The sequence below is a fragment of the Carettochelys insculpta genome, chromosome 2 (assembly GCF_033958435.1).
Source record: "Carettochelys insculpta isolate YL-2023 chromosome 2, ASM3395843v1, whole genome shotgun sequence".
NCBI lineage: Eukaryota > Metazoa > Chordata > Testudines > Carettochelyidae > Carettochelys > Carettochelys insculpta.
Window position 1 is genome coordinate 195,937,663 of NC_134138.1, and position 14,085 is coordinate 195,951,747.

General features: G+C 45.6%; 1 protein-coding gene across 3 annotated transcripts in view; it reads right to left on the reverse strand.

Moving 5' to 3' along the window:
- The window catches only part of ZDHHC3 (zDHHC palmitoyltransferase 3), a 45,343-nt gene that overhangs the window by 16,359 nt on the left and 14,899 nt on the right, over positions 1 to 14,085 (reverse strand). For all 3 annotated transcript variants that reach the window (XM_074988245.1, XM_074988243.1, XM_074988244.1), the window contains 2 exons: positions 9,244 to 9,340; positions 8,631 to 8,712 (listed from right to left, as the gene is read on the reverse strand). In XM_074988245.1, the coding sequence (XP_074844346.1) occupies positions 8,631 to 8,712; positions 9,244 to 9,340 (179 nt within the window). The remainder of the gene's footprint in view (positions 1 to 8,630; positions 8,713 to 9,243; positions 9,341 to 14,085) is intronic.

Below are 14,085 nucleotides of genomic sequence, written 5' to 3' on the forward strand. Positions count from 1 at the left end.
GGTAGCTATGAAAGTCTTAAGACTGGAACATCGGTATAGAGGGATAAAGTTTGTTCAGGTGAACCAGCAAGAGGACCAGGGAGGAGGCATTGTGTTGCATGTCAAGAAGATACACAACCAACCATTTTGAGGTCTACAAGTAGCTGAGAAGCAGAAAGTCTCTGAATAAAGATAAAAAGAGGGAAAAAAATACAAGTGATGTTATGGTAGTGGTCTACTACAGACCTCCAAATCAGGAAGGTGAGGTTGATGAGGCTTTGCCTGAACAAATAATGGAAACGCCCCCAACACAAGACCCTGTAGTAATGGGGCATTTTAACTACTCGAACACCTGTTGGAAAAGTAACACAGGAAACTCTGTGCATTGCTGTAAGTTCATGGAGTGCACTGGGTACTTACCTTAAAAAAAAAAAAAGCAAGCAAGCATGTAACTGATCAAAATTCAATCAGTTACATGGTTATACATTTTCACCAGGGTACAGCTAAGGAGGGGTGCCCCCATGCCTGGAGTCCCAGCTGCTGGCTCTGCACCACAGGTTCCCAGCTGCTTATATGGTCCTAATAATGGCCCAGTGCTGCAGGCTCTGCCCCCAGGGTGCAGCATGGGCTGTGGGACACAAGTGGGCTTGGGGGGAGTGTGGGGGGCGAGACCGAGGGGTGTCGGTGGTGGGCATGTGGTTCGGGGGCGTGAGGTACGGCTGCGCAGATGGCGGCACCCATGGAGGCTGGTGGTGGCACGCCCAGCTCAGATTGCCTGGGCCTCCAGGCCCAGTCCTGCGATCCCTGCATGCGCGTCCCACAGCAGCTCTGTGGGGCTCCGGGGGCAGCCGCAGCCAGAAGAAGAGTTGGTAGCTTTGGCAGGGACCCAGGGCACAGCTGGGCTGCGAGATCAGCACCTTCCTGGAGGACGTGGGGCTGCAGCAGCGCGTGGCCAGGTGCAGAGAGGCCAGGGGAAGGGGGACCTGGGGGCGATGAGAGCTGATAGGGGGCAGTGTGGTGAGGTGGGGGCACATGGGAGTGGATGGGGCACAAGGGGGCAGGGAGGGGGGATCTGGGGGTGATGGTAGCTGACGGGAGGCAGAGGGGTGGGGAGGAGGGTCCTGGGGAGGGGAGGAGGTTGTCAGGCCATGGGGGGCTTTGGGAACACGTGGTGCCAGGGAGGTGCAAGAGGTAGTGGGATCGTTACCCACATTCTCCACGCTCCACTGCCTTGTGGGTTATCCTGGGAAGGAGCAAGGCTAAGGGAGTAAACCCTGACAGAAAATCCGCAGGGGAGTCCTAAGGCGGTTCTGTGCCAGCTTCTGGCATTGACCCAACAACTCCTACAGCTGAGCTGGTACCAGACAAAGAGGTTATCCTCTCCTTTGGACTATATCCGTAAAGCCGAGAGTGGAACACTGGCATCTGGGCAGCCCAGGGTCCCAAAAAAATTGCCCAGGCTTGCGCCTGGAGAGGTACTCCAGCATTGCTTAACAGTGTTGAACCAACACGGGAGGTAACAGATACCGGTTATAAGCTCTTGCTCGATTGGCGTAGAGAAGGAGCGCCAGGGGTTGCCTTCAATGGTGGGAGAGATCATCGCATCTCACTGGACAGTCACCGCCAGCCTCAAGCTGGGCAGCCCCAGCCAGTAGGGTACTGTCCCACCACAGTTCCCCTGCCTCACTGGGTGCGTGAGGCTTAAGGTTCCCAAAACTGACAAGTGACTAAAATTTGAGCACCAGGCAAACCAAATAAGAAAATCAACAAGAAAAGGAAACCAAAGTTTTAAGCTTGCTTGCTGGAATGTGCGGACCATGCTGACCGGTTTGACTGAAGATTTTCAGGACATCAGAGATACCCGAAAGACCGCTGTCAAGGCTCCAAGCTGACACTGCTGCTCTGCAAGAGATGCGACTCACAGATTCGGGTTCTCTAAAGGAAAAGGACTACACCTTTTTCTGGCAGGGTAAAGCCCAAGAAGAACCCAGGGAGCATGGTGTTGGCTTCACCATCGGAAACACCCTTCTACAAATGGTGGAATTAGTCATGGGCGGATCAGAAAGACTCCTTCAGGTCATACTTCAAACTTGCGCTGGTCCTGTCCACCTGATCAGCACTTATGCCCCAACCCTGTACGCCGCACCAAAAGTAAAAGACAAGTTTTATGACGTGCTTAGTGCTGCCATAGCGCAAATACCTGCTCGCAAACAACTGTACATTTTGGGTGACTTCAATGCGAGAGCTGGAGCCGGTCATGACTCATGACCTTCCTGCTTTGGCCACTTCGGCGTGGGAAAAATGAATGAAAAGTGACAGCGTCTTCTCGAACTTTGCACGTGCCACAATCTGTGCATCAAACACATTTTTCCAAATGAAGCCACAGCACAGAGTGTCATGGAGACACCCACACTCGAAACACCAGCATCAACTAGATGTGGTCATTGCTAGACGTGATAACCTCAAAAATGTCCTTCTGACACACAGCTATCATAGTGGCAACTGCGATACAGATCGCTCGCTAGTTTGCTCCAAACTCAAGGTGATTCCCAAGAAGCTGTACCACTCTAAACCAACTGGAAGGCCCCGCATTGATGCCAGAAAGACAGCAAACTCAGAGAGACCCAAAAAGTTCAGAGAGACCCTCGAGGAGAATCTGCGCAGCAGCCCTGGGGTGCCGATGGGACATCCAGATGGCAGCATCTGAGGGACACGATTTACAACACTGCCTTGTTGGCGTTTGGAAGAAGAGCTGGAAACACAAATGACTGGTTCGAAGCTAACTCCGATGAGATGATTCCAGCCATCGAAAAGAAGCGCGCTGCACTCCTGGAGTACAAACCCTCGCCGAGCCAGAGTACCCTGCAAGCACTCAGAGCAGCCAGAAAAACAGTACAGCAGATGGCCAGGCGCTGTGCCAACAACTACTGGCTCGAGCTACGCAGCAGCATCCAGACCAGTGCTGACTTTGGTATTCTCAGGAGAATGTACGAGGGCATCAAGAAGGCATTAGGACCCACCCAAAACAAGACGGCACCTCTGAAATCCAAATCTGGTGAAGTCATCGCTGACAAAGCCAAACAGATGGAGCGCTTGGTTGAGCACTACTCCGAGCTGTACTCACGCGAGAACATTGTGGTTGATACAGCCCTCGATGCTGTTGAGCTCCTACCAGTAATGGATGAACTGGACCAGGAACCAACTGTGGATGAACTGAAGAAAGCCATCAACAGCATTGCAGTAGGAAAGGCCCCGGGCCAGGATGGTATACCACCAGAGGTAATCAAGTGTGCCACAGACACTCTCCTGGAACCCCTACATGAGCTACTGTGCCTGTGCTGGAGAGAGGGAGAGGTTCCACAGGATATGCGCGACACTAACATCGCAACCTTGTATAAGAACAAAGGAGACAGAAGTGACTGCAACAGTTATCATGAAATCTCCCTCCTAAGCATCACTGGTAAACTGTTTGCTTGCGTCATCCTCGGCAGACTCCAAAAGATTGCTGAGAGGGTGTATCCCGAATCACAGTGCGGATTCCGCACCGAGAGATCTACCATTGACATGATCTTCTCTCTGAGGCAGCTGCAGGAGAAATGCAGGGAGCAGAGGAAGCCACTCTATATCGCCTTCATCGACCTGACCAAGGCCTTCGACTTGGTCAGCAGGGATGGACTGTTCAAACTGCTCCACAAGATGATCCAGTCTTTCCACGAAGATATGAGAGGAACCATCCTACATGATGGCACATTATCGGATGTTTTCAGCATCAGGAGTGGCATCAAACAAGGATGCGTCCTTGCTCCGACATTGTTCGGGATCTTCTTTGCGCTCGTCCTTAAGCACACCTTTGGATCTTCAATAGAGGGCATCTTTTTGCACACAAGATCTGATGGGAAACTGTTTAATCTTGCAAGGCTGAAAGCTAAATCTAAGGTGCAGGAAGTCTTCATCAGAGATATGCTGTTCGCAGATGACGCTGCTGTTGTGTCACACACAGAAGACCAGCTTCAGAAACTGCAGGATCAGTTCTCCAAAGCATGCAAGGACTTCGGGCTTTCCATTAGCCTAAAGAAGTCAAATGTACTTGCTCAGGACGTTGCTGAACCTCCATCAATCAGCACTAACAACTATACGTCAGAGGTCGCCCACGAGTTCGTTTACCTCGGGTCCACCATCACTGACACCCTGTCATTGGAGTCTCAGCTAAATAGGAGGATCGGAAAAGCAGCCACAACTCTGTCCAGACTCAGCAAGAGAGTGTGGAACAACATCAAGTTGTACACCCACACCAAAATGCAAGTCTACAGAGCCTGCATCCTCAGCACCCTCCTTAACGGCAATAAGTCTTGGACCCTGTACACCCGCCAGGAAAAGAAGCTGAACGTCTTCCACTTGTGCTGCCTCAGGCACATCCTTGGAACATCATGGAAGGACGGAGTGTCCAACGCTGCTGTCCTTGAGCAAGCTGGAATCCCAACCATGCACACCCTCCTCAGGCAGCGGCAGCTCCGCTGGCTTGGCCACGTCCACAGGATGAAGCATGGAAGGATCCCAAAAGACATCCTGTATGGCGAGCTAGCCTCTGGCAAAAGACCTCCTGGACGCCCCCAGTTGTGCTACAAAGATGTTTGCAAGAGAGACCTCAGGGAGGCAGACATCGAGCCGGACAGCTGGGAGGAGCTGGCAGACAATCGCAGCAGATGGAGGCAGGAACTACACAAGGGCCTTCAGAAGGGTGAGATAAGGATCAGTCAGCTAGCAGAGGAGAAGCGAGCACACAGAAAGCACAGTAAGGACCTGCCAGACACCCATTACACATGCAACAGATGCAGCAAGGACTGTCACTCTTGTGTGGGCCTTCACAGTCACAGTCAACGCTGCAAATGATGATTCCAAATGGAACTATGAAGGGCGCGATCCATAGCCTACATAGACGGAAGGCTCCCAGCTCCACACAGTGCTGTCCCAGCTGCCATCAAGGTCCCAGCAGCAAGACCCTCTCTCAGGATCCCAGCAGAGTTTACCGATACGGGAAACCGAAAAGCATCAGTTGATCTGTTAACTCATTAACCAGTTAAACTCTTACATCCTGAGTACTGGGAATAGCTTTTTGTTTCAGAAAATGGACAAACTAACTGGGACAGGGAGGTGGACAGAAAAAACAACTACTTTAGATTGATAATAGTAGATTACAGGAAGGAATTGGTAATGGATCGGAAGGTGGAAGGCAATTTGCATCAAAGTTTTATGATTCTAGGGAAAGAAAGAAATGAGAGCAGCAACATAAGGAGAACTGAAGAAGTGGGTCTGTCTCACAAAAGCTCATCACCTACTAAATATTATTATTAGTCTGTAAGGTGCTACAGGATTGCTTTTTTCGTTTTTTTGAAGATACAGAGTAACAAAAAGCAGACTAAAACTCAGACATGTAGCATGTAACGTCCCATGGGAAAAAAAGATCTAAGGGGGAAAAACTTCAGGAGAGCTGGCAGTTTCTCAGGGAGATATTATTAAAGATGCACCTGTAAACTCTCCTGATGCAAAGTAATGACAGGCAGAATAGTAAGAGGCCTATACTGCATCATCAGGAGCTCTTTAATGACCCAGAAATAAAAAACAGAATCCTATAAAAGGTGGAAACATGGCCAAAATGCTAAGGAGGGGTACAAAAGATCAGCATAAGAATGTAGGTACAAAAATTAGAACATTTAAGGCAGAAGATGAGTTACATCTATACCTGGAGAAAAACAAAGATAGTGCCCATCTATTAAAAAAGGGGAAATAAGAACAACACAGGAAATTACAAACCAGCCAGCTTAACTTCCATACCAGGAAAGATAATGGAGCAAAAAATTAAGGAATCCCTTGTCAAACATCTGGAAGATAAGGTGATAAGTTGTGATGGGGTTCTGGGGTCCCCCAAGCTCTGCACCCTGTCCGCAGGCAGGAGAGTCTCTCACTCAGCAGGAAAACAGCGGGTTTATTAGCTGACAGGACACAGCATCGTACAGAGGAGTCAGTACAGCAGGCAGAGACAGCCAGTCCAATCCATGTTGGGGAGAGGAGGCCCCGAGGGGCCCCCAGAGCTGGGGCCTGGCCCCCTCCTTTGTCTCTCTCTCCCAGCCCAGACTAACTGCTTCCCAACTCCCAGTTCCAATTCAAACCCCTCAGGCTCCACCTCCTCCTTTGTCTGCAGTACAAAGGTGTTACCTGGTCATCAAGGTTACCCTCAGCAGGAGCCCCACACCCTCTGTGAGCCACTCACATACACACAGGTATCCCCCACTCCATCACATAAGTAACAGTTAAAATGGATTTGTGAAGAACAAATGGTGTCAAACCAATCTTTAGCAGAATAACAAGCAGCAGTTAAGGTACATATAGATGTTAGTAAAGCATTTGATACACTCTCACTGCCTCATTAATAAGCTAGCGAAAGACAAACTAAACAGAGCTACAAGGCGTGTGCATAACTGATTGAATAACCCTCCCCAGAATGCAGTATCAATAGTTCACAGTCGTGCTGGAAGGGCATAACAAGCAGGGTCCCACAGGGATTCGTTCTGGGATCAGTTCTGTCCAGTATCTCCATCAATGATTTAGATATTGGCATAAAGAGCACACCTATGAAGTTTGAAGATGATAGGAGGGATTGCAAGTGCTTTGGAGGATAGGATTAGAATTCCAAATGATCTAGACAAACTTGAGAAATGGTCCAAAGTTAAACAGAATCAAGTTCAATAAGGACAAAATGCAAAGTACTCCACTTAGGAAGGAACAAATCAGTTGCACACATACAAAATGGGAAGTGACTCCCTAGGATAGAGTATTGCAGAAACTGGGAGTCATAGTGGACCACAAGCTCAATATGAGTCAGTACAGTGCGACATTGTTGCAAGAAAAGCAGACATCATTCTGGGATGCATTAACAGGAGTGTGGTAAGCAAAAAATAAGAAGTAATTCCTCCATTCTACTCTGTACTGATTAGGGCTCAACTGGACTACTGCGTCCCGTTCCAGGTGCTACATTTCAGAAGAGATGCAGACGAACTGGAGACGGTCCCGAGAAGAGCAACAAAAATTATTAAAATTCTAGAAAACATGACCTGTGAGGGAAGATAGAAAGAACTGGTTTTGTTTAGTCTGGAAAAGAGCAGACAAGAGGGTACACGACAACAACTTCAAGTATCTAAAAATTTTTTTACAAAGAGGAGAGAGAGAGAGATGTTTTTCCTTTTTAACCTCTGATGATAGGATAAGAAGCAATGGGGGTTAAATTGCTGTGAGGAAGGTTTAGATTGGATGTTAGGAAAAGAGTTCCTGTCAAACACTGAAATAAATTGCCTATGGAAGTTATTGAATCTGCATCATGGGAGATTTTGAAGAGCAGGCTAGACCAAACACCTATCAGGGATGATCTAGATTGGTGTTTCCTAACATGTGGTGTATGACCCAGTACTGGTCCTTGGAAAAAATATACCGGTCCTTAGAAAATATACAAATTATCATTATGTACTATTAATGTTGTGATTAAATAATAAACAGTGAAACTTTATTCATTTTCCATTCTCTCTCTTTTTTTTTTTTTTCTTTAAATGTGTTTATATTTTTGGGCTGCAAAAAAAGTACTGAAAAAACCCAGGTCCCCACTATATAAAGTTTGGGAAACCCTGACCTAGACGATGCTCACTCCTGCCATGAATGCAGGCGACTGGACTTGATGACCTCTCAAGATTTCTTCCAGTTCCGTGATCTTACTTTTCATGAACGTATCACAGATAATTTCTACATGCTAACCACCAATCTTTTCCTATGTCTTAAAAGTCTGTCTGTCCTCAAGGTATGTGTGTGCATGTGCGTGCATGCAAATAGGACTTAACCATTCAGGACATAAAGTTCCTAGCAGGAGTGATTAATTTTAAAACTCCAGGAACGATCACAAAACAAGTAGCTCATGACATTAATAGCATTCTCTGGCATGTAGTGGCCAAAGACCTGCCTTTCCCCTCAACCAGGGGTGACCAAGCTTTTCTCATCGGGGCCCACGTGGCATTTTTTTTTTACATTTTCCAGGGGCCGAACACAAAATTGCCCCAAACTGCTCCCTCTGCCCCCAGGCTTAACCCCTCTCAGCCCCGAACCACCACCACCTACCCTCCTACAGACTTAAACCACTCTCGGCCCCAAACCCAGGATCAACTTACCTCACATAGGAGCTCCTTCCCTCCCCACACTGCTCCTGCCCCCTGCTGCTCCTTTGCCAGGCTGCCACTGCTGCCTCCTCAGCATGGCTGTGTGACTCCCTCCAGCCCTCCTACTCCCCTCCCCCATGGCTGGATCCTCCCCGCCGCCCTGCCAGCCGTTAAACCAATTAAACTGAGGCCCATTATTTCAGCCACAGCAGTGCAGGGAGCTGAAGGTGGTGTCAAGCGGCAACATCTAGAGCCGCACATGGCTCCTTAAAAGAGGTTGGGAGTCGCAGATTGCCGACTCCATGCTCCGCAGCCAGCTCCGCAGGCTGGATAAAAAGGCTCTGCTGGCCAGATTCTGGCCCATAGGCCACATGTTTAGGGCAGGGATGCCCAACTATACCACAATGCTTTCTCTGCAGGTTCATACGGAATTTGGAAGGAATACTCAATACTCACTTGTCCAGTCTTCTTCAAAGCAATACAGGAAATGAAATCCCACCATGATTAGGGCATGCATGGAAATTAGTGCTATATACATCTGAAACACAACGTATTTAAAGCATTTATAAAGCACAGCTGTAAAAAATGCTTACACACACATTAAAAATGTTAAGGCTGCAAAGTTGAACACTCAAACCTTAGGAAATGTTAAAACTAAAGGTAAAACAACCTAAAGTTGGCCACCTTGTGAATATGTATTTGGATACAATTTTGTTATATTACAACAGCTAGCCCTTATATAGCACTTTTCATCAGTAAATCTTGACTGCTTTACCAAGGAGATCAGTTTCCTCACTCCCATGTCACAGAAAAGGAAACAGAGGCAGAGATCTGTAGTGACTTTCCAGAAGTCACTGAGCAGGACAACCATAGAGCTTGGAACAGAACTCAGGTTTCCTGAATTCCAGTTCAGCTCTCTATCCACAAGAACATATTTCCCAGTTTGGGTCTTTTAAAAAAAAAAAGTGTGTGGGTGGCTCTTTTCTATCTTTGCAGCTGTTTAACAAGTCAGACTTGGAATTTCATCGTCTTGGATTGGACAGAGAAGCTTACTCAATAAGCCACTTACTGTAAACAGGACAAAGTACTTCTGATTATTCTCTCCTACACAGTTATTAACCCATGGACAGTGATGATCCATTTTCCGAATACACCTCTTGCAAACACTGGAATAAAGAACAAAAATCATTATAGTGTGCGGGTTCTGGACAGTAAAGAAAAAGGACAAAGAAAATATTGGGCTTCTGGAAGGACAAAGGAGAGACTCATGAAACAATTTAAACCTGAATATTTTTATATGTATCCCCTCACACACATTTGCTAATTTGGTTACCTCTGCTCAAAACTGTCAACCGTCCTGTTGTCCCAAATTACAAATATACAAAAAGTACATGTCAAATTACAACAATGTAACATTACAATTAAGGGACCCTGTAATATACAGCAATTGAACATTATATTTAAGCACATTAAATTAAATTGATTTAATTTGATCTAGGTTTGACCACCTGGTTCTGGGAGAGCTTCAGTGCGGCAGAATAAAACATCACAGGATACCACTATGGATGAACTTGCCCAAATAACCTCTGTAAAAGATTACTAAAATTGTACCTATTTATTAAATTTACTTTGATGGGAAATTTAAAAAAAAAAAAAAAAAAAAATGGAAAATTCAAGTTACCTGGCAATGAAGCCAATCAGGCACAGGATTAATTTACCCTACCACTGAGGTACAATCACCACAATTAAAAAATTTACGCATTCAGCAAAAGTGGGCAGAAGTACTAAACCGTATGTAACAATTCTAGTCACAAAATTTAAACTATAAAAGTCCCAAATACGTATTGTGATTAGCAGTCAGTCAAAAGATGATTAATTTACCGTAACATTAGTGCCTCTTAGCTTACTACAGGATGAACCTCTCCAATATGGCATGCTCTTGTCCAGAAACATCTGTAGTCCGTCATAATTTTAGTTAGCTGGATATTCACTTACCATGAGTGTGACCAAATTTTCTGCGGCCCCATGAAATTTGTTTACAGCCACCAGTCCTGGCTCTCAACTGTTCTGTGTTATTTATTCTAATCTACCTCAAAAGTCTTTCAAGAGCCCAGTAAAAAGTGCAAGCGTTGGTAATGATGCTAGACAATATTGACCTTCTATGGTTTGGTTAGTTCTCTTGTCTGGAACTAGCCAGGTCCTGAGGGTGCCAGACTAGAGAGATTCAAGATGTAGTCACTGCTGCTTCACAGCACGTTTAAATTGCCAGCTAACACCATAAAAGGCTTCTTGCTCTTCTAGCCAGCCCCCTGATGTTAAGATGCACAAAAATTATTAAAACCAAATGTGAAAACCAGGAATATATGGTTTCACAACAACCCTGGAAAGATTTAAATAGAGAAATCAAGGATTCTACTTATTATATTTTTTCTTATTATAAAGTTAAACTTTTTTGACCTTAAAGAAAACATGCAAACAACACTGAAAAACTAATTATAGCAATGCACCGACACCCAGAAACAAAACAAACCCAAACATGTTCCTGTGAGCACACATTAATATTTATTAAATATCCCTATTTTGAAATAGTCAGGTATTATGGATCCTGGAAGGAAGGAGTCCTCAAAGGCAAGATGAATTCCCAAGATGCAAATAAGCCACTAAGACCTTGATCTCAGATGTCAAGTTGTTCAGGCACAGCACAGGGCCATCAGGCTTTGCAAAACTGGAACCTAAGATTTCCCCCCCCGCCCCACGTTAGCAGACAGTGACGCAGGTCGGTTTTTGCCCTGAGATTCACCAGTCATCTCTAACGCAAGAAACTTTGTATCACAGGAAGCTGCTTAAAGGTGTATTGTGACTGAAAAGCACGGGTATTTAAAAGAGCAACTTAACTTAAAAATAAGTTAAGTGTTTGAAATGTGTCCTTATGACGACACACTACCTATGGTGACTAAAATAGGAATGGATTGCTTTCAGCTTGTTAGATGTGTGCATGTGAACCTTCGGGTTTAATCAGTTTTACTCTCTCACTCTTTGTCAGTTTCATGTCCTGTCTCATACTCTACTCTATGGGTAGGTCACAGGCATGTTCTTCCCCTCTGCAAGACTATACACAGAATAGATCCAACTGCTGTATTAAAGACCAGAGCTAGAGAGGCTCTTCTCTTCCATGGACATCTGGCTAGGGGCCCAAGGAAACCTATTTCTTACTCCACAAAACTCTCCAGAGGGCAACAGAGCACTAGCAGAAGGAGATAGGGAGCAGGACATGGGCCAGCAGTACCTTCCTCAAAGAACTCCCATGTGAATGCAGGAGAGCACAAGGAAGGTAATAATTCCCTACATCCATTCCCACAGGCAGCGAGTGCCAGGAGGCAGAGAGAGGAAGAAAGTAGTCCTCTGCATTATCCCTTGGATCCATTTATGAGCCAGAGGGCATAGCATAGTGGGAACTGGTGCTCTTTCCCCAGTCTGCTCCACAAGACCCTGGAGACTGAGAAGACAACTAGTTGTCACCTGTTCTCTGCAGCTCTCATGGGGTAGCCAGATGACTTAGGGCTGAGAAGAGAGAGATGGTGACCCTTCCAGAGGGATGATATGGAGCAGCCAGGGCAAAAGGGGGAAAGGCAGGAGCTCACACAGACCCTTCAAGGGGGGCAGATGGCAGACCAGTGCCAACAGATTATTAGGGATCATCCTGCTTCCCTCACAGGAGCAGGACCAGAAGCAGCAGTTATTTGGGTGCAACTGCCTTATACAGGCACATGAACAGCAGGAACTCACAGACACAAGGCAACCAACACCCACTGCCGTATGTGTGCGCATGATGCTTCTGCGAGAGACACCCACACACAGAACAACAGGGATTTACAGTAGAGTCTAACGATTCGCCAAGTTTATGTTCGCAAATTCAATTATTTGTGAGCGGCCAAGATGCCACTTCCCCCAAAGCCCTAGGCACCCCTCCGTATTCACAAAAAAAAAAAAACAAGAAAAAAAACAAACCAACATTTGCAAAGGTTCCAAACACAGAACCCTCACGAATGTTGAGACCCTACTGTATTTATCCATCCTAAAGGGCTCCCATGGACCTCAATGTGCACTGGAGATAGCCTGAGAACATTATGCTTTCCTTAAAACCTATGCAGAGGTCCACGGAAAGATGTGCCCACAATAATAATTATTTTTCATTTATTTACAAAGCAGGCTACTGAGATAATATTTTAGATGTAGAATATCATTCATGACAAAAAAAAGATTGGAAGAGATGCCAGGCAGGATTTACTCCAAGGTTAAGTTATAGATGCCATCATATTGTTTCACTTGGATCAGCAACTTGTTGGGATTGCAATCAATTATTTGCTGGAGCTCAGCAGACAAGAGCCATTGCTAAAAGTAGCTACAGCTTCCCCCAAAATTAAAAAGATGGCTAAGCAGCCTCACCTCCCATAGTGAAAGTGACTACAATCCCTTCACGTAAGTCCTCTAGGAATATACTAGAGGAGCAGGGGACTGAAACTCAAAGAAGTCACCAAACTCCTTACTGACATGAAGCTTTTCTATTTTATACTAAAACAGAGAAGAATCATCAGAAATTAGTGACATAAATAACTGCTGTAGTACTATAAGGTCACTGTCAACAGCTCCTCCAAGGAAGTTTCTCTCTCTTTGATACGGCAAAGTGTGAGGGAAACCCTTAACTCCCCACCACATGACCACCTTTTAGGTCCCATAATGTTGATTTGTCCTTCTTTTGTAAAATCAAAATATGGACATCTCAAATTAAAATTAACGGTATTTTAAAACAAGTTTTAAATTAATTTAGTAGTTATAAAAAGGGCTAAATCAAAGCCAAAGTCACAAATGCCATCAGGGCCATGAACCAAAACATTAGTATTCTGAGCTATGCCATATTTTATGGCCTTATATACATTCTGGATTTCTGACTATGACTCAGCTTTCTGCAGTCTTGATGCTTATAATTGCAACGAGAACTTTCAGGGGCTCATGACTGAGGTGCATGCAACAGCCTCCTCTGTACCTATAGAGCTATTCTCCCAGAACATACTCTCTTTCCACTAATTTCACAAAGTGATTTAAAAATAATAAAATTGGGGTTTTTTTGGGATTGTTTGTTTTTAAAACTTCAAGCATGCCAGACACTTGCCCGTGAAAAAGTGAAGAAATCTGGCCCACAAATAAATGCAAAGTACTGTGCATGATTCACATGCCATTTTCAATTGCTTTTAACCTCTGGTCAATAATTCTGATTCAAATGTGTCTGTGACCAAGGGATCTCTTTGTTTGAGGTAAGGGTACATAAGGGTTAGAGCCAAGGGGGCGGGGGTGGGGCAATAAATGGACATACACCACTTCCTGCAGCTCCCAGTGGCAGGAAATGGCAATCTGTGGCCAATGGAAGCTGCAAGGGGCTGTAGCTGCACACATGCAGGTAAATAAAGCACTGGTGGCCCATCCAGGCCTAACCCTGGCCAACTGCCTCCAACTTATTGTCAATACCTAGGTTAGAGGTATCCCCTGGATCTGGTATCTTATATCTAACTCTGACTAAGAATGTAAGACAAGGTCTCCAATGAAAGCCTATGTCACACTGGTTATCATAATCATTGGCCAATGTATGTACAGAGCCTGTGAAGAGTGGTTTTTTTCATATTTTTATTTATATATGAGAGAGACCACACGCATGCACGTGCACGCGCACACACACTCTCTCTCTCTCTCTCTCTCTCCCCCCCCTCCCTCCCTAGGGCATTAACATATAAGAATGCCCAGACTGATTGAAACCAATGGTCCAACTAGCCTAGTATCCTGTCATTTGACAGTGACTGCTGCCAGATGCCTCAGAAGAAATGAGCAGAACATGACAATTTTTTAAGTGACCCATCCC